The 17,703-nt window shown below is 50.3% G+C and overlaps 2 protein-coding genes across 2 annotated transcripts; one reads left to right on the top strand and one right to left on the bottom strand.

The window, feature by feature from the left end:
• Positions 1–9,973: 9,973 nt before the first annotated feature.
• Positions 9,974–11,498, top strand: LOC118637756 (small proline-rich protein 3-like). Its single transcript, XM_036273351.1, has 2 exons — positions 9,974–9,978; positions 11,060–11,498. Exons 1-2 carry the CDS (start codon positions 9,974–9,976, stop codon positions 11,496–11,498), a joined length of 444 nt encoding a protein of 147 aa, XP_036129244.1.
• Positions 11,499–14,161: 2,663 nt separating this feature from the next.
• On the bottom strand, positions 14,162–17,703 carry ODF3L1 (outer dense fiber of sperm tails 3 like 1). Its single transcript, XM_036247396.1, has 4 exons — positions 17,583–17,703; positions 16,656–16,766; positions 15,189–15,302; positions 14,162–14,643 (listed from the first exon to the last, which is right to left on the bottom strand). Exons 1-4 carry the CDS (start codon positions 17,701–17,703, stop codon positions 14,162–14,164), a joined length of 828 nt encoding a protein of 275 aa, XP_036103289.1.

Raw genomic sequence — 17,703 nt, 5'->3', positions numbered from 1 at the left:
TTTGCACATATGGGGGTGCCACTGAAAATTAAAACAGATAATGGGCCAGCCTATACATCTCAAAGCTTTAAATTATTTATCCAATAATGGAGCATTAGCCATAAAACTGACATCCTCTATAACCCTACAGGACAAGCTATTGTTGAACATGCTCATGTTACTTTAAAATTATTAATTACAAAACAAAAAGGAGGGAGTATGGGTGAACCCCCTGTAAATCAGCTTTCTCTGGCAATCTATACCTTAAATTTTAAAAATTGAGATCGCTTTGGCACTACAGCTGCAGAGCGACATTTTCGACAAAAGGCTTCTGCCACAGGGCCCAAGCCTTTAGTCCGGCACAGAGATCCACAGCAGGGCCTGAACGGCAAGGTCCTGCAGAGTTACTGGCTTGGGGGCAGGGCTGTGCTTATGTTTTGTCTCCTACAGGTCCCAAGTGGCTGGCAGCACGGTGGATGAAACTTTACCATGAACAGGAAGGACCTGCCCTTCAACCTGACTCCTCAGATGGCACAGCTGACCTTGGACACTGATTGTAAAACTCGCACTTGCTCTCAGACTCAGTCCCAGGGCCCCTCTCAAACCTTTTCTAGGGTTACCTGGGGAAGTCTTAAGCAGTTGCAACAACATTCTGAGGAAATGCTAACTAGAATGGGGGCTTCTCTTACCCCAGAGAATATTTTTGACTTGCTGATCTATAATCTCCATCCAATCTAGGGTAGGTATTTTATGCTACTTGCCTATATTACTGAAGCCTGCAGCAACAGATACAATTGGAGGCTCCAGCGTGATTTCCTGGTGTTTTGCTACACCAAGTGGTAGATGCCTAGGATGGACAGCCTCTCCTGATCCGGCCATCAGACCCCTATAGATCCGAGGGCCCCAAAGATCCTACTTGGGTTTCCAACGAGTGGCCAGGAAATGCCAAGACATCCCCAAAAAGATTGAAGGAGACCTGGTAAAGCCTTGGAGGTGCGTTCTGGGTGACCGGTCTGTCTAGATGAGAGTGAGAGGGCCGGACGTGGCGCAGCCTCTCCTCTCCTGGGAATCCCCCTAAGACGTTAGGTGGGGTTCAAATCCGGCAAATTCTGTTCATTCAGACCCACCACTGGGGTGGAAGGGGAGACTGATCACCTTCCAAGTGGCATAGGCGCCACTCAGGATAGGAAATTTCTGGAAGAAAATTTAAACAGTGTGTGAGTGTGACTATGTGAATGTAATTGTGTGTGAGTGCCCATGCTCCAGGATGCTTGTTGTGAAGCCTGTGTGAGTCCACACCTGTGTGGGGAGCAGCCAGGCGGACGAAGCAAAAGTTTCTGTCTTGTGTGTCTTCCCTTGTTTTTGTCCTCATCTGCCTCCCTACTGTGTCTCCCTCAACTTTGTTATTGTTAGTCTAATCATGGGTAGCAGCCCTACTGCCCAGAAGACCTCAGTGGGTTGCATTTTGAAACATTCTTAGAGAAAAGTTTGAGGAAGGTTCTGATTTGGGCACATATACTGGTAGTGGGCCCCAAACTGGGCCCCAAGAGAAACCAGGGCAAAGGTGGGGCAGTGCCTGCGAGGCAGAGTTACAGCTAAAGGCCCAAACAAGTTTCTGGCCCAAACATACACTCTTTGGGCCCTAATTAGAGATTGCCTCGATCCTGTGCAGAAAACAAAAAGGTGGGGAAGCAAGGTGTAGTGAAAGACTCGAGGAAAGCCGAGAAAGGCTATGAGTCCTTAAAAACTCCCCCACCGTCTTCCGCTACAGCTGTGATTAATATTTGTGCTTTGAAGGCCTGGAAAGAGCTCCCAACAGAAGAAAAAAAATTGCTAGATCTTACATCCATCAGACAAGAACCTGAAGATACATATCAAGATTTTCTAGCCCGGTTGCTACAGGGAGTTAACAGAGTAATTTGTGTTTCAGGGGCTGTCCCTGCTGGTGGGCTGCTCTGTGCATCCTGCACAGTACTGCGCTTTGAGACTGGGGTCCAGTGTGGAGAGCCCCTCGTCCTGGGAAATGGGGCGGTGGGTGGTGGGCACACAGGCACTTACACAGAAGGGGCGTGTTCCTTCGGTGCCAGCCCAGGAAGCTCATCTGTCCGCTGCCCCAGGTTTGGCAACAGCTAGTTTCCAACAGGCTTCTCTGAACTTTGGGGAGTTGAAAATAGGAATCCCAGGTGCGGGTTCAAAGTGCTCTTGGAGAGTTGAAAAATACTCTGCCCTGCATAAACATGCACGCTAGGACAATGCTCCCCTTTCCTGTGTCCTTATGTAAACCTGGGGTCAGAGGATATTTTCCCATCCCTCTGCCCACAGTGGGACCCAAATACTGCTGGGGGAAGGGCTTCCTTGGACACTTTTCACCGTGTTCTCCTGTTAGGCCTATTGGCCCAATTGGCTGAAATAGCAAAGGTGGTAGTAGCAGGGCTCTCGAGGAAGGATCACCCTAGGAAGGGTCTAGATGGCAGGCCTAGGTCCTGATTAGGGATAGAAAAATGACACAGCCAGGGCTCCTTCCAACTGAGCCCTCAGGAGCCTAGTATAACAAGACAGTAGGGGACAAACTAGTTAGTTTCCTGATAGATACTGGTGCAGCAGACTCGGTCCTGACCAGGCCAATGGGCCCCTAACCTACCCCTGGACTTCAAAGAGGACTATGGACTTTGGGAGAAATACTGTGACTCATTTGTTTCTGGTCATGCCAGAGTGCCCATACTCCCTACTCAGACATGATCTTCTCCAATGACTGCTCAATTACTGGCCACTGCCACTCCAGGCCAGCCCCACCTCAAGTTTTACAAGACATTGGCCATAAATCCTGCCAGCCTGATTCCTGCATGATGACCTGGAGAAACCTCTACAGGACTACCTGCAGGTAATTGACATAGTGCAGACGGCCCGCCCAGACCTCAAGGATGTTCCATTGTCATCATCAGTAAAGGTATTGTTCATAGACAGGAACAGCTATGTCCAGGAAGAAATCAGGTATGCTGGGGCAGCAGCAATAACTCTGAACCATGTCATTTGGTCTCAGTCATTAAGTAGGGGAACTTCAGTCCAATGGCCTGAATCCAGGCTCTCCGATGGGGCAAGAGAAATCTGATGCAGATCAGAAAGCTTGGGAGGCAACCCTAAAACCAGTGGGGCCTCTCCAGATATACTAGGTCAGAAAATGACCTGGCTTAACAGAAGCAAATCACCCAAGAATCAATGGACGATGGACACTGCCTGATGGGAGGTTGTTAGTCCCAGAGGGTTTAGGTTGGACTTTAGTCAACCAGCTGCACAAGACTACCCACTTAGTTTACACCAAGCTTACTAAACTCCTGAGAGGCAGGTAATGTCCAGTAAGGTCACAGGAAAAGGGAGAAGGCAGAGAGAAGCAGGAATGCGTGGGTCTGAGTAGGGAGGAAGAGAAGGAAAACTGGGCCATGTGCAGACAGCAGAGAAATTGAGCAAGCTCTCAGGTTTATGTCAGGGAAAGGACTAGGAAAGTCGCAGAGGGTCTATGCAAGTTAAAGAAAGATTATACAGAGGAAATAAAAAAACAAACAAGGATAAAAGAAAGGGATATACTTACTGCAGGACAACAGGACCTTAAAGGAAATCTTAACCAAATTTACTTTAGAAACCAGTGAAAACTGGGACACTCTGCTCCCCCTTGCCCTCTTACAGTTCTTGCAGGCCCTACAGTCTGCCCTGAAAGCTGTCCATAAATTCATCTACGATGCCCTGCCTGTGCCCATCTCGAACCCTGTGCACCCTTTCCAGCCCAGGGACTCAATATGGTTTTCTGAGGACTCTGGTGAATGGTGTTCTCTATGCAGAAGACCAAAAAATGAGTGATGACGCTTCTGACCACAGCAGCAGTGGCAATCCCACAATTTCAAGAAAACAAAAAAGGGGGAGATGTGGGGTTGGGGGTTGAAAGATGGATGTTTTGTAACCTTGTGTTAATGCACTCTCAACCTTGTGTTAATGCATTCTTGGAAACCTGGCTCACCCAGATGCATTGAGTGCTTCATTTGCATGTGAATAAGGGTTTGTTATCTTTTGGCTTCAAAGTCTCTTCCCCGTAAAAAGCAAGAGACAAAGCTAGAGTGTATGGTTTGCAGAAATGCCATCTCAAAGAAATAATTTACATAAATCTGCTTGTAACCTGGGGGTACCAATCTGCAAATAAATGGCACTGCGTCCAGAGATCTGGAGCATTTGCTCCCTTGTAAAACTCCCCCTCACTCCAAGCAGTGTGTGCTTGTAGTTTCATTGCATTGCACCAATCCTGGCAGGCGGAGAGACGGCATCAGTCCAGAAGCTCACAGAGGGATTGGAGACCCTCTGATTCTACTCAAGTGCACAAGGGTTCAGCTAGGAGATGCTAAGGGAAGGGAAGGTGGGAGAGAACCCAAAAGCCTGGAATAAAGAAGGCCCAGGAATGACCACTTTGCCCCAGCCCCAGAACAGGCAGCAAAGCCCAAAGAGCCACTTCTCCAGGAGAAGGGATTCAGGTGGCAGCTGGTAGTCATAAAGCCATTCAAAAAGGCTCCTGACAGCCAAGGATAAGTGCCTGTGCCACCACCAGCATGAGCCAGTAAATTACCATTGAAGACTGTACCCCCTCACTCTGTATTTATATCTGCCTTGGTGCCTAAAAATGAGTATTTATGCATTTTCAATATTTAGGGTAAATACTCCCTCACTCGGTGCCACGTGATCGCAGTGCATTACACAGGTTCACTGAAACACTCCTCTCCCACCTGGTTTGCCAACTGCAGGGCTTCTAAGTGGGTCCTGGGCTGAGAGCACCCTGAAGAGCCCCCACTGTCATCTGCAGGCTCATGTGCCCCATGGGGAAGTGGAGAGAACAAAGGGCCAAGCAGAGCTGGACTGTCTCTTCCAGTCTCCAGATCTTTCTTTGTATCTGTTCACATGAGATCTGCTTCATCCTGGCTCTGACTCTGTCTCTTTCTCGAACCTCTGTGTGTCTCTGGGCTTGTCTGTCTGCCTCTCACCAGCTCAGGCTCAGGCTCTTTCTCTGATTCTTTCTTAGTGTCTCTGCATGTCTCTCATTCCTGGTTCCATCTCTCTCTGTATCACTCCAGCCCACCCCTATCTCCCTGCTGTCCTGATTCACACACTTTCTTTCCTTCAGAGTTCCTGTTTTTGTCCACCCGTCATCCTGACTTTGTCTTAGGGATGAGATCAGGGCAGGATTGGAAGAAGTTGTCCTGGTGTCCAGGGGAGCCTCCTTGGGCAGTCATGTCTCCCCCCCACCCTGACCCTGTGAATTGAGAACCCCCTCGGCCCCTGAGCCAATGAACCCACAAAGAAGAAGTGGGACTAAGAGTGGGAAGTTTCTGGGGGTATGTTTCTACTCAATGAAAGCAACTGAAAGACAGTGAGTGTTCCATCCCAAGCTGTGCAGAGGGAGCTCTGCAAGGAGATTTCTACACCATTCCAACCACGTGCCCTGAAGAGCTGCTGAGATTTGGGCTGAGTGATGGGGTTGCTGGGCCTTCCCTGAGCTAAAAGGGTTAATGCCCTGAGCCCTGAGGGTCTCCCAACCTGCTCCCACCCCTTCTTCACCTTCACCCTTCCAGCTACCCCCTCTTTTTCCTCCCTCCCCGTTGTCCCTCTCTCCTTCCTTATTCCTTTTCTCTCTCCATCAGGAATGGTAAGAATTCATTAAATGTGTCCTCAGCTCCTGTCTCCTCACTTCCCCCAAGGAATTAGCCAGTTCCTGCACCTTGAGCCCTGTGTATGTTCTAGGAACATACCACTTTTGTGCGCTGTTGCATGAACTGGCCCATATAGGTGTTCCTGCATATAAAGGGCACACTGTGCTTCCGCCCGTTTCTGCAGGTTCACCAATGTGGACACAGGTGTGAACAATTTCAGGTGCACTGCTGGATCTGAAGACACATCATGATCACCCTGCACACACACATTCTTCCTGGCTCCCCAGCAAGAACCATTGTGCCTCGTCTTTGGGGTAATGATGGCGACAGCAGCGACAGTGCAGATGGCAGGAGCTCCAAAGCGGGAAGGTGGCAGTGGTGCAGAGAAGACACTCACTAATGAGGCCACTTGCCTTGCCAGCCTGAGAGTTGGTGCCACTAATTATTACCTTAGTAAGCACTTCCCCAGAGAAGGGCTGCTGCCTGAGCCCTGCTCTCCCCCTCCCCCGGGACCCTTTTCCCCACCTCTTCCCAGTCTTGAGAGACTGCAGGAGCCAGGGGACCAAGAAGGGCAGCCAGAGAACAGAGCTGTGTCTAGTCCCACAAGGAAATTCAAGTTACTTGCCTGCCTGCCTGCCCATTTTTCTGATGCCACGAAGCCCACTGTTAAAGCACACTCTCCAAAAGGCCTCTGGGGATCCAAGGTGCTTCTGGGGGAAGGGAAGCCTATGTGCCCTGACCAGTCCCTCCACAAACAATGAGCATGCTTCTGTGAAATGAGCACTAGGCTGGGAGTCTGGTGGGCTGGCTGATAATTCCAGCATTGTGTAACCTTGGGCAAGTTCCTGTGCCTCTCTGGGCCTTGGTTTCCTTGTCTATAATATAAAGGAAAAGAACTAAAGTTATTTTCTCAAAGAATAACGTATGCATCATTGGTGAGAAACAAGACTATTTCAGATAGTACACAGATAGCATGTTCTATTTTAACTATATATTTATTTTCATGTGTCTATTCTCACATGTGTGTTTAGCACATCAGACCCCAGGGGCCAGCTCATTACCCCATCCCTGTCCCAATCTGGACACCTCTTCTACACTCATAGTTCACACCTCCCCATGATCCCCCAGCTCCCCACACCCCCAGGCAAGAGATGTACCAAAGGGGGCCTGCTCCCTGGCCAGAGCTCAGTCCTCCTAGATCTGCTGCTTGCTCACCCCTTCCCATTGCCCTCAGAAGGATCTATCCCAGGGCCAAGCCAAGGCTGGACATGCCAAATTCCAGAGCCAGAATGGATCTCTGAAGTGATCCAGAACACACATGCAGATATTTTACAGGTGAGAAACCAGAAATCCAGAGAGACACCTTGCCCAAAGTCACACAACACAGTGGTGTGGCTGAGATCTGAGCTCACAAGACCCCTGGACCAGTCATTTCAGTTTCTGGTCATGGCTAATTGTCATATGGCCATGGGAATAATTTTCATCTCCAAATGCAGGCCCCTCTCCAGAGCATGGATGGACCTGGGTTTGAATCTCTGTTCCACCACTTTGTGGCTAAAAGTTACAACCTCTCAATAAATAAATAAATAATAAAAGTTACAACCTCTCTATTTCCTCACCCAAAAATTGGTGCTCAAAAATTACCCTAACCCCTTGTGGTTGTTATGACGCTCAAGTGATATAATATTGGTAAAGTCCAGGAACAGAGTGGGGCCCCTGGCAGGTTCTTCCTGCATAGTGAAGATAGGCCTTCATCATCCCTAATATGTCAAGGGGCCCCATTGCCTTTTGCTTAGGGGAAGGGGGACAGTTCAGGACAGTGGAGCAGGAAGAACAAGGAAAGAATGTGTATAGGGCTGCAGGGCAAGAATAAGGCCACTTCCTGCTGGAGGAAAGCCTGGAACACTCCCTTGAAGAGGTGGCTTCAAGCAGAGGATTCAGTGTTCCACCTCTCTTGCCCTGAGGCCCCTTGGGGGTTTCCTGTGGACCACATGGCTTCAGGGAAGCACCCTGCTCTGAAAGCCAATCCCAGTCCAAGCTTCTACCCTGAGTGATCTGGAGGTAAGTTCCTCCCCTCTCTGGGCATCTGCAAAACGGGTCCAGAGAGGACCAAAGAGCACTCCCTTAGAGGCCTCTTCCAGCTCTGGCCCTTTTGCAATCTCATCCATACCTCTCTCCTGCAGTACCCAAATCTTGCCACTGGGAGGCAGCATGGAGTTGAGCTGGGGAAACCTTCCTTTCCGCTGCCGAGGCTGGAACTGCTTGCTGGACAGTCCCTCCCCCAGCACCATGTGTTCTTTGTTCCCCCACACCCTCAGTCGGCTCTCCAAGGAACCAGATCTGGGTGAACACCCAAACTCAGACAACATTTGATCCTTCCCACAGCCCTGCAGAGCAGCCAGCATTCTCTCCACTTTCAAGATGGGGAAACTGAGGCCCAGAGAGGGAGGACTTGTTTGAGGTCACTCACTAGACATGGCAGAGCCAAGTTTCCACAGCCCTCTTTCCCAGCCCCAGCCCCTAGAGGAGGCTGTTTGAAGGGAAGATTAGAGTCAGATTAATTTGGGCTGGAACCCTGGTGCCCCCAACCCTGGCTGTGTATCACTCGGCAGGTCATCCACCCTCTCTGACTTTCAGCTTATGTAAGTACCTGGCACATGGAAAGTGCTGAACACACGAAGCCACTGCTTTTTTTCCAGTAGACTTTACAGTCCACAAGAACAGACACTTGTCTATCTTACTCACCTTGGCATCCCAGAGCTTGGAGGCCCTCTCCCTTCTGGGCCCTGCTTGGGACTCAGAATCAGGGTCTCCTTTTTCAAGCACTTTCTACCATCCCAGATTAACTCTTTCATTTGTCTCCTGACCTAGTAGCCCTGCCTGGTGTTCACACGCACCCGGGCCCTGAGGCAGGGGCTTCTGCTCACCCGGCCCACCTTTCTCCCATCTCTCAGATCCCTCTTCTCCATCCTTGTCACTCTCTGTCCCTCTCTCCTTCTGAGTCTCCACTGTACACTACATGCTGTGTTTACAATGACGACAGTTTTTTATTTCTCTTTTGTCTCCCTTCCTCCCCTGAAGGGTAACATGCCTCCACTCTCCTAGGGAAAAATGAAGCTCTGGAAGAGAAGAGCAAACACAGGACAGTGAGACTATGGATGCCCCCAGCCACACTGCCCACAGGCCACAACGCCCATAGTCCTCGTCTTGTCAGGGCCTCTAAGAACAGCTTCGTTATTTGCGGGGTGACTAAATATCCATCTTTACTCTAGAGGATAAACAGGGCAGAGGGACATGGGAGCAAGAGAGAGAGTGAAGGACAGGAGGGGAAAAAAGCCAGAGGGAGGCAGAGACTTGGAAAGAGAGGAGTCAGATGGGAGGCTGTGGACACAGAGAGGAGAGGAGAAGCTAGAAGGAACAGGACTCTCTGCCTCCAGTGAGCTTAGAGATGCAGCCGTTGACCCCAACCAGGAATCCAGGGACACATGCCCTCCAACCAGCTCCCCCACCCCCATCCGGTCCAAGGATGAGGAACTGGAGGGCCAGGTGGCAGGAGCTCCTACCAGCTTGTCCTTGGGTGGCTTCTCAGGTAGGCATCTCTGAATGCTGGGTCTGGCTTATCTTGGTAGGCAGGGTCTCGCAGCCAAGTGTACCTCATCCAGAGGTAAGACTCTAGGAGCCAGCCAGTGGCAACTCTAACCCCGGGGGCCCAGAATCATGCCCCAACTCCCTGAGCACAGAGATCCTCCTGATCTCCCCTATGCACCTATGCCTGGCATGGAGAGAAGAGGAGGCATTGCCTTGGTTTTTCTACTTTATTCTTCAGGGCACTGGGCCTTCTGAGTGAGCCTGGGGGAAAGGGATGTGTGTGGTGTATACTGTAGTGTCTGTTTGCACGTGTAGTATAAGTGTATGCTGTGTCTATCTTTCCCTGTGAGTGTAGTATAAAGCCTGTGTTTAAGTGTGTCTGATACTGGGGGTGCCTGTGCATGCGTGTGCATACACAAGTAAGCATGTGCAGTAAGGAGTGTCTGTCTTGCCTCTGTGTATATGTGGGTAAGGGATGTGTGTTTGTGCACAACCCCTACCTGTGTGCCTGTCTGTGGTGCATTAGTGTTTTTCTAAAGTCAGGTCTTCACATTTGCTCCTGGCTCAGAGCCACCATGCCCCCAGCTCCTGTGAGCCACAGTAACAAATGGCCTTCAGTATCTCTTCAACAACAATAGAATGACAAAGACCAGCCCCCCAGCCAGTTTATAGGAGGGTCATGTGATTGTAGTTTTACCACCCAGCCCTGGTAGGGCTGATCCATGGAGTGAGTCCCCTAGAAAGAAGGAAAGAAGCTCTGGTGGGCACCCTGCCATACCTTGAATCTTATCCATCCTCCAATGTCTGCTCAGGTTTGGAGGCAGCTGCTTCTCATCCTCCCAGCAAGACAGCCTCTGAACTCTTGAAAACCTTTGCCATCCTTTGGTATACTCAGGCATACCCAGAGCCTAGCAAAAGGCAGATCAGCTAATGTTTGCAAAATGAAGAAATAATCTTTGTGTGATAAAGTGCTGGGCTCCAGGCCTAAGATTTAAGTCCTATAAGACCACACTTACTTCCAGGTCAAGCTGGACCCTCTAAGGTGTTTAAAAGAGGTGGGGCTCTGGCCAGTGTGGCTTAGTTGGTTGAACATCATGCCATGTACCAAAAGGTCTCCAGTTCGATTCCCAGTCAGGGCACATGCCAGGGTTGAGGATTTGACCCCCAATTGATTGATCGATTGCGCCCGCGCTCTCTCTCATTCTCTCTCTCTCTCTCTCTCTCTCTCTCTCCTACTCCCTTCTTCTCTCTTAAAACAAAATCAATAAATTTTTTTTAAAAGGTGGGGTTAACACTCAGACAGGCCTGGGAGGCCATACCCACCTGACCTTCTGCAGGTTACCTACTTTGGAATCAAACTTTTGACAAAGCAGTCCCCATCTCTTGGCCTTGACTTAAAATTCAAGAGGGAGGCAAGGCCAAGAGATAAGGACCACTTTGTCAAAACTTTGATCCCAAATTAAATAGCTGTGTCATTTTGCAGGCTGAGGCACAAGGCAAGCCCATTCACTTTCCCTAGAGGCCACGTCTCCTTCTTGGCAGGGCCATCTTCATCCCCTGAATATGCATTCTGAACCCTCCAAATTCCTTCTCTCCTTCCCATAAGACCACAAAACCACACTAGGTTTAGTTCTAGCTCTAGGGCTAACTTCCAGTCCCTACCCAGATAGGGAGGCAGCTGGAGTCTGTCCCAGAGTGAGTCATGAAGGCAAAAAGTAGGATTTAGTCCTAATATAAGTCAAGGGTCTCACATCTGACTGAGCCCTGACACTAGTCACAGACTAAGCCACAACTCTGGTGACACACAGCCCAGACCCTGCTCGCACGCTGAGCCCCGACCCTGCTCGGACGCTGAGCCCCGACCCTGCTCACACACGGAACCCCGACCCTGCTCGCACGCGGAGCCCCGACCCTGCTCGCACGCTGAGCCCCGACCCTGCTCGCACGCTGAGCCCCGACCCTGCTCGCACGCTGAGCCCCGACCCTGCTCACACACGGAGCCCCGACCCTGCTCGCACGCTGAGCCCCGACCCTGCTCGCACACGGAGCCCCAACCCTGCTCGCACGCTGAGCCCCGACCCTGCTCGGACGCTGAACCCCGACCCTGCTCGCACACGGAGCCCCAACCCTGCTCGCACGCTGAGCCCCGACCCTGCTCGGACGCTGAGCCCCGACCCTGCTCACACACGGAACCCCGACCCTGCTCGCACGCGGAGCCTGGACCTTTATTTAGAGACAGTCCATTAATTTGTCATATGGCCAAAGTTACTTTTCTGACTCTGTGCCTCAGTTTCCTCATTTTTCTACCCCCAGGACTTGTGAGGGGCTGAGCACTAAGATAGAAAATCCTCATTCAAAGGCTGCCATGTAGCTCTTCTGACCCAGTAACAGAAGAGCCTCAGCTGCTGAAAAGAGCCAGCCCCGCTCCTACCCAACACTTGCAGCCCAAGCATCCCTAATTATTGCAGCCTTCATAGTAAATGAAAATGTTGCCTGGGCCTGTTTGCTCAATGGTCAGAGTGTCGGCCTGTGAACCAATGAGTCGCGGGTTCAATTCCAGTCAAGGTGGCATGTACCTCGGTGTGGATTTTCCCTGGCCCTGGTCCGGTAGTGCGGGAGGGAACCAGTTGATGTGGCTCTATCACATTGATATTTCTCTCTGTCTCTCCCTCCCTCCCACTCTATCTGATAATAAGTAGAAAAATATCCTCAGATGAGGAATAAGAAGAAAGAAAGAAAGAAAGAAAGAAGAAAGAAAGAAAGAAAGAAGAAGAAGGAAGGAAGGAAGGAAGGAAGGAAGGAAGGAAGGAAGGAAGGAAGGAAGGAAGGAAGGAAGGAAGGAAGGAAGGTAAATAAATGGCATTGTTGGCAAAATGACATCTTTCTAATCTGCTGCAAGACAGATTGGTCCCTAAGCTCACTCACTCCCTATCAAGCCTGCCCAGCCCAGGCTTGTCAAAGACTGTGGAAGACAGGATAACACAATACTCCGGGCCTGAGAGGGCCTGGGGGAGGGACTTCAGGCCCAGAGCCAGGTATGACCTGAGTTTTTCTACAAGCCTATTTTTAAAATACTCAGGTGTGTGTGTGTGTTCTTTTAATATTCTGAAGATATTCTCTGCTACTTTCTGGCAAAAGTTAGTTCAATTAAATTTTCATTTTCAATTAAAGCCTAAATATTTCTCAAATGCACAAAGATGAAGCAGCAGACACATCAGAACATTCTGAGTGGCCTTTTCTCCTTCCTCTCTCAGCTCTTGGGGCAAGAGATGCAGAAGAATGTGTCTCTGCCTGAGCCATGGGATCTGGGGGACATTTTGCCTCCTCTCCTCTTCCCCTCAGCCCCTCTCTCTCCATAGTCCACCCTCACTCCTGCCATTGGCCCCAGGCTGCAGAGCAGGGGTAGAAGTCCCCCCTCACACTGCCTGTGTCCAGGGGGCTGGGAGAGGGGCTGGTCCCAGGCATGGGGCACATCAGAATGGGAAATCCAGATACCAAGAATTAAGGAAAGACAAAGACCTTAGCCTTTCCAGAGCTGGCACCTGTCTTCCCAAAAGCCAAGTCAAAGGGTTGGGGGCGGTGGGCAAGGCCTGGACTCAGGAGCGAAGCAACACTGTACCGTCCTGACTGGTGTGTGGCTCCTCCTCTAACAGGCACTGCAGGGCTAAACTGTTGAGGCTGGGGACATACAAGTGACTCTCCAAAGACAACATGTGACATGCAGACCCTCCTCCTACCAGCCTGCTCGGCCCTTTTGCCTCCTTCCTAGGCTGACTGTACAGCCTTCAATCTCTGCCCATCCTGCCAACCTTTTCTCTCTGCCCAAAGAATTCTGAAAATACTACATTTTATCTAGCCCCACTGCACTGAGGACAAAGTCTGAGTCCACTCCAAGCTGACCATCATCTGGTCCCATTGCCAGCCAGCCTCCTGTAGCTTGGGCTGTTACCCTCTGCATTTCCTCATCTCCCTGCTCTGCACCCTTTGGTCTCATCTACTTGCCTTTGCTCTTATCTTTACCTCCACCAGGAATACCCTTCCTTCTACACATTACCTCTGCTTGTCCTCCTGGTACCCTCCCCAGGAAAACTCCCCTCAGAATGACCCTTCCCCTCCTCTGCCCACCCACTTGCTCTGCTCCCCTCTGACATACTGAGCACTGTCAGAGACCAGAGTCACACAGTTCTGGACCTGGAAGAAACCTGGATATCCTCCAGGTCAACCCCAAGGCCCAGAGATGGGTGGAAGCTACACAGGACCACACAGCACACTAGTGGCAGAGACAGGACTAGAACTCAGCCCCCTAGAATCTCTGCCCAAGGCTTCTTGAGAACATGTGGCCTCCCCTGGTGAGCTAGAACAGAACTTCTCCCAGACAAGGCCCCTGTAATGCCTCCCAGTATCCCCACCCCTCATCCAGGGCAGGGCCCAAAGGAAGCAATCATGAACATTTGCAAAATAAAGAAATTAATAAATAACAATATTTATCTAATACCTTCTGTGAGCTAAACATATCAGGCACCAGCTCTGCTACTCAAAACCCAGGTAATTGCCCTGGCTAGTTTTGCACAGTGGTCGGAGTGTCAGCCTGCTGACTGAAGGGCTGAAGGTTTGATTCCCGGTCCAGAGCATACACCTGTGTTGCGGGTTTGATCCCTGGCCCCAGTCAGGGGTGTTCAGGAGGCAACCAATTGATGTGTCTCTCTCACATTGATATTTTTCTCTCTCTCTCTCCCCCTCCTTCCTCCCTTCCATCTCTCTAAAAATCAATAGAGAAATGTTCTCAAGTGAGGATTGATAAAAATAATAATAATAATAATAATAAAACTGTTCTAAAAACCTAGGTTGCTCAATTTGGTATAGAAAATATCCTCTGTGGGGAGGAGTGTGTGAATACACCAGGAGATGCCTCAGTTGTGAATGTCAATGACCAGAGGGAACAGGTAGGGTGAGTGTTTGATGCCCATTGTGAAAGCAGGTGTGCGGGGCTTGTGTACTGTGACCTGCTGGACATCATGGGAACCCGGGCCAGGCTGAGGTGTGTGGCCCATCGGGTAGGCAAAGCGCTTGGCCATGCTGTAGATGGGGCTGCGGTTCTGGTAGACAGACGGCTCAGGTCGGGTGTGCGTGGCTGGCCCAGGACCTCCTGCCACATTCTTCTTGCAGAACCAGTTCTTGTCTGTGGAGGCCACACTGTAGCATGGAGCAGCTCGGTTGATGGGAATGTTGGGCCCCAGCAAGAGTGGCAGATCATAGCGGTTGGGGGCCGGATTGGGGTCCGTCACTCTGTATGGGCACCGGTAGCCGAAAGTGTATTTTGGAGCCCTGCGTTCCCCAGGAGGGTGGGTCTTCTCCAAGCAGTAGTGGCAGGAGGCTGGGGTGGAGCTCAAGCCTGAAAGGGGTGAAGGTGGGGAGCTGAGGCCTTGGCCAGCCTGGTGTGACTTCACTAGAACCACCCTAGCTTTGGGCAGGGACACATCCAACCCATCATGGGGCTATGGGCAGGGGAGGGACTTAGGCCATCCTGATATTAGAATGTGACACTATTGTCATAATATAAAAACCACAAATGTCATCAGAACATCACCCTTGAGCTATCAGCATTCTGACATTGTCCCTGTGATAACACCAAGAAACCATCCTAAAGTCCACGAGTTCATTAGCGTGGCAATACTAATGAGGCCCAATATGAGCCCCACTTTTATCATAACAATCACCCTATCACATATATACATAACACTGGCTTTAAGCTGTTAAGTACTATGACACAGACATGGTGACATCAGTGTCTTGATGTGAAACTACAAGGAGATGCCAGCATCCACAGACACACCTGGAGAGAGGAGTCCTGATCCTTTGCCCCTGTTCAGGTCCTAAGGGTGAACCTCCATTCTTTAACCTCCCACCCCCCACCCCCCACCCCCCATCCCATCTTACACAGGTTAGAGATGCGCTCCTTCATCGGGATCTGCAGGCAGCTGGACATTCCAAACCGAGTTATTTTAGGATTCAAGAAATAGCAAGGCTCAGGGTTGCATGCATCTGTGATCCCTGCAGGAGAGGCAGCCGAGGAGCTCAGTCAGCCCCAGAGGCTGCCCCAAGGTGAGCCTGGACTGTCCACAGGTGAGACCCTCCTCCCCAAGAGAGGGGATAAGGGTTTCCTTTCAATTCTTTGGGCTCTTGGGTATTTTGGGAACTTTGAATCCTCATCTGTAAAATGGGGCTTTTAACATTCTCAAAAAGTTGTTCAGAGGGACAGATAAAATAATAGCTGCACAGCAGTTTGGTCCACTGGTCAGGGATTGGTGCTAAGCGGTCATAGTAGGCATGGTGGCTATTATTAGTATTAAAAGGAGGACCAAACAAAATAAACTGACAAACAAAATAGTTGCAGAGGCATAGATGCATGGAACAGACTGACAGACCTCTGAGGGGAGAGGGGTAGGGAAAGAGATTACCCAAAGGCCATATATGCATTGCTCATGGACATAGACAATAGTGTGGTGAAGGTCTGGGGAGGGGCAGGGGCTGGGTGGAGGGGGACAAGGGGAGAGGGAATGGGGGACATCTGTAATATTGTCAACAATAAAAAAGGGAGCCCACCCGGCTGGTGTGGCTCAGTGGTTGAGTGTCAACCCATGCACCAAGAGGTCACCGGTTCAATTCCTGGTCAGTACACAGGCCCAGGTTGTGGGCCCGATCCCCAGTGTAGGGCATGCAGGAGGTGGTTAATAAATGTTCTCTCTCATCAGTGTTTCTATCTCTCTCTCCCTATTTTTCTAAAATCAATAAAGGGGAAAACATTTTTTAAAAGGGGGGGGCAGCCTCAGCCATGGGAGCCCCCTGCTGAGGCAAGTGTGTCACCCCAGCGAGGGGCCTAGCAGGCACCCTAGATCTCAGACCTCCAGATACATACCCCTGCCCAGCCTCTCCTCTCACTGGCCGTGGCCAGCAGTCCCATTTCTCTGTGACCCTCTGCTCCTGTTCTTCCAGGGGTTTCTAAGCCACCTGGGAAACTTTGGGAGCTGCTATTCCCACCACTTTCTTCCCAATCCCCAGCTATTCCTGCCCAGCTGCTGTGGCTAGTGAATCCATAGTAGCCAGACTGCAGGGCCCCAGCCAGTAACCAGACAGAAAGGAGACCCTGCTCTGCTAGCTGGACGGTGATAGCATCCCTTTAAAGCTCCCTCAGGAGGTGCAGTTGGAAGATGCCCAGAGTTGCCTTCAGAGTTGCTGACATCCATCTGGACACAGCAGATCACTTTGATGTCCAGCTCAGGGCAAGCCTGGGTTCCCAAGGGCCTACAGCTACAGATAATGGCTCCTTTCCTCTCAATGCCACCTCCAAATATCTAACAATAATAACCCTACAACCAAGAGGTGATGGATGTGGGGGACACTCACGCTTCTCCGAGTGCCGAGTGTGCAGAGTGCAGGCTGGCTCCTGGAACATGGTGTTGTCATGGCCTAGGTAGCCTGTGCAGGATTGCCGCAGATACTTGGCAGGCCCCGGACCTGTGAGAATGGACAAAGCAGCACTCAGTCTGGGCCCACCAGATCAGAGGCAGGAAGCCCCAAACACGGTGCACCATGAGAACACTGGGGTCCTTGCTTCCACTGATGTCACACTACCACAAATCCCACCATCGGGCTGCTTCCTTGGGTGAAATACTGTTCCCAGATAAAATGTAATTTCTCTTGGACAGGCAATGCATAAGAAAGGTAATAGTTACAATTAACTAAGAACTTATTCTGTGCCAGGAAATACACTAAACATTTTATATGGATTATTTCAGTTAAGCCTCCTTACAACTCTGTAAGATACAGACGATCATTTTTCCCATTTTACAGATGAGAAAACTGAGGCTTAAAAATATCAGTTTGCCCAAAGTCACACAAGCTGGTAATGTGAAAATTCTGAGACAATCAGCAAACAGAGCCCAAACATTTGATCACTTATTAAACCACCTCCTAAACAGAGCAATAGTCAGTCATTAATAATGTAGTAAAAATTAGTATTTCTCCTGTCAGTTGAAAGTAAGATTCAAGGGAAGTGAGGAAAGCTAAAGCTGGGTTAAAGGCTCCAATAAATCTATAGCCTTTTTCCAAAGCTGGCTTCACTTTATGCCTCATGCTCCCTTCATCTCCTACCCACCTCCTCCCCCAAAATTCCCAGCAGCTAATCACTGCCTATAAGTTTCAGCTTGGAGGCACAGATCTTCTGTGGACTTTGAAGAGAGTCTGCAGGAGGCAGTAGGGAAGGCAGGGACACCTTCAGCGCCCAGCAGAGAGAGGAATGGGCCCAAGCTCAGGGCAGGGGTACACTCTCACCTTTGATCATGGCCATGATCACAGGGGTCTGCTTTACTTCCTGCCATGAAGGCATCTGCACCTTCTTTTCTAGGTGCTGCCCACAGGACACAGAGTTCCTGGACCCCTTGGGCAGTTTCAT

This window comes from Molossus molossus, unplaced genomic scaffold (assembly GCF_014108415.1).
Source record: "Molossus molossus isolate mMolMol1 unplaced genomic scaffold, mMolMol1.p scaffold_m16_p_1, whole genome shotgun sequence".
NCBI classification, from domain to species: Eukaryota; Metazoa; Chordata; class Mammalia; order Chiroptera; family Molossidae; genus Molossus; species Molossus molossus.
Note: the sequence above shows the minus strand (reverse complement) of the source record. Positions and strands in the feature narration are given on the sequence as shown.

Coding starts and splice junctions, on each gene's coding strand:
- ODF3L1 (XM_036247396.1), bottom strand. CDS start 17,703: ATGAAACTGCCCAAGGGGTCCAGGAACTCTGTGTCCTGTGGGCAGCAC. Junction 16,767..17,582: donor GATCATGGCCATGATCAAAG/GTGAGAGTGTAC, acceptor CCATTCTCACAG/GTCCGGGGCCTGCCAAGTAT. Junction 15,303..16,655: donor CACTCGGCACTCGGAGAAGC/GTGAGTGTCCCC, acceptor CCTCTCCTGCAG/GGATCACAGATGCATGCAAC.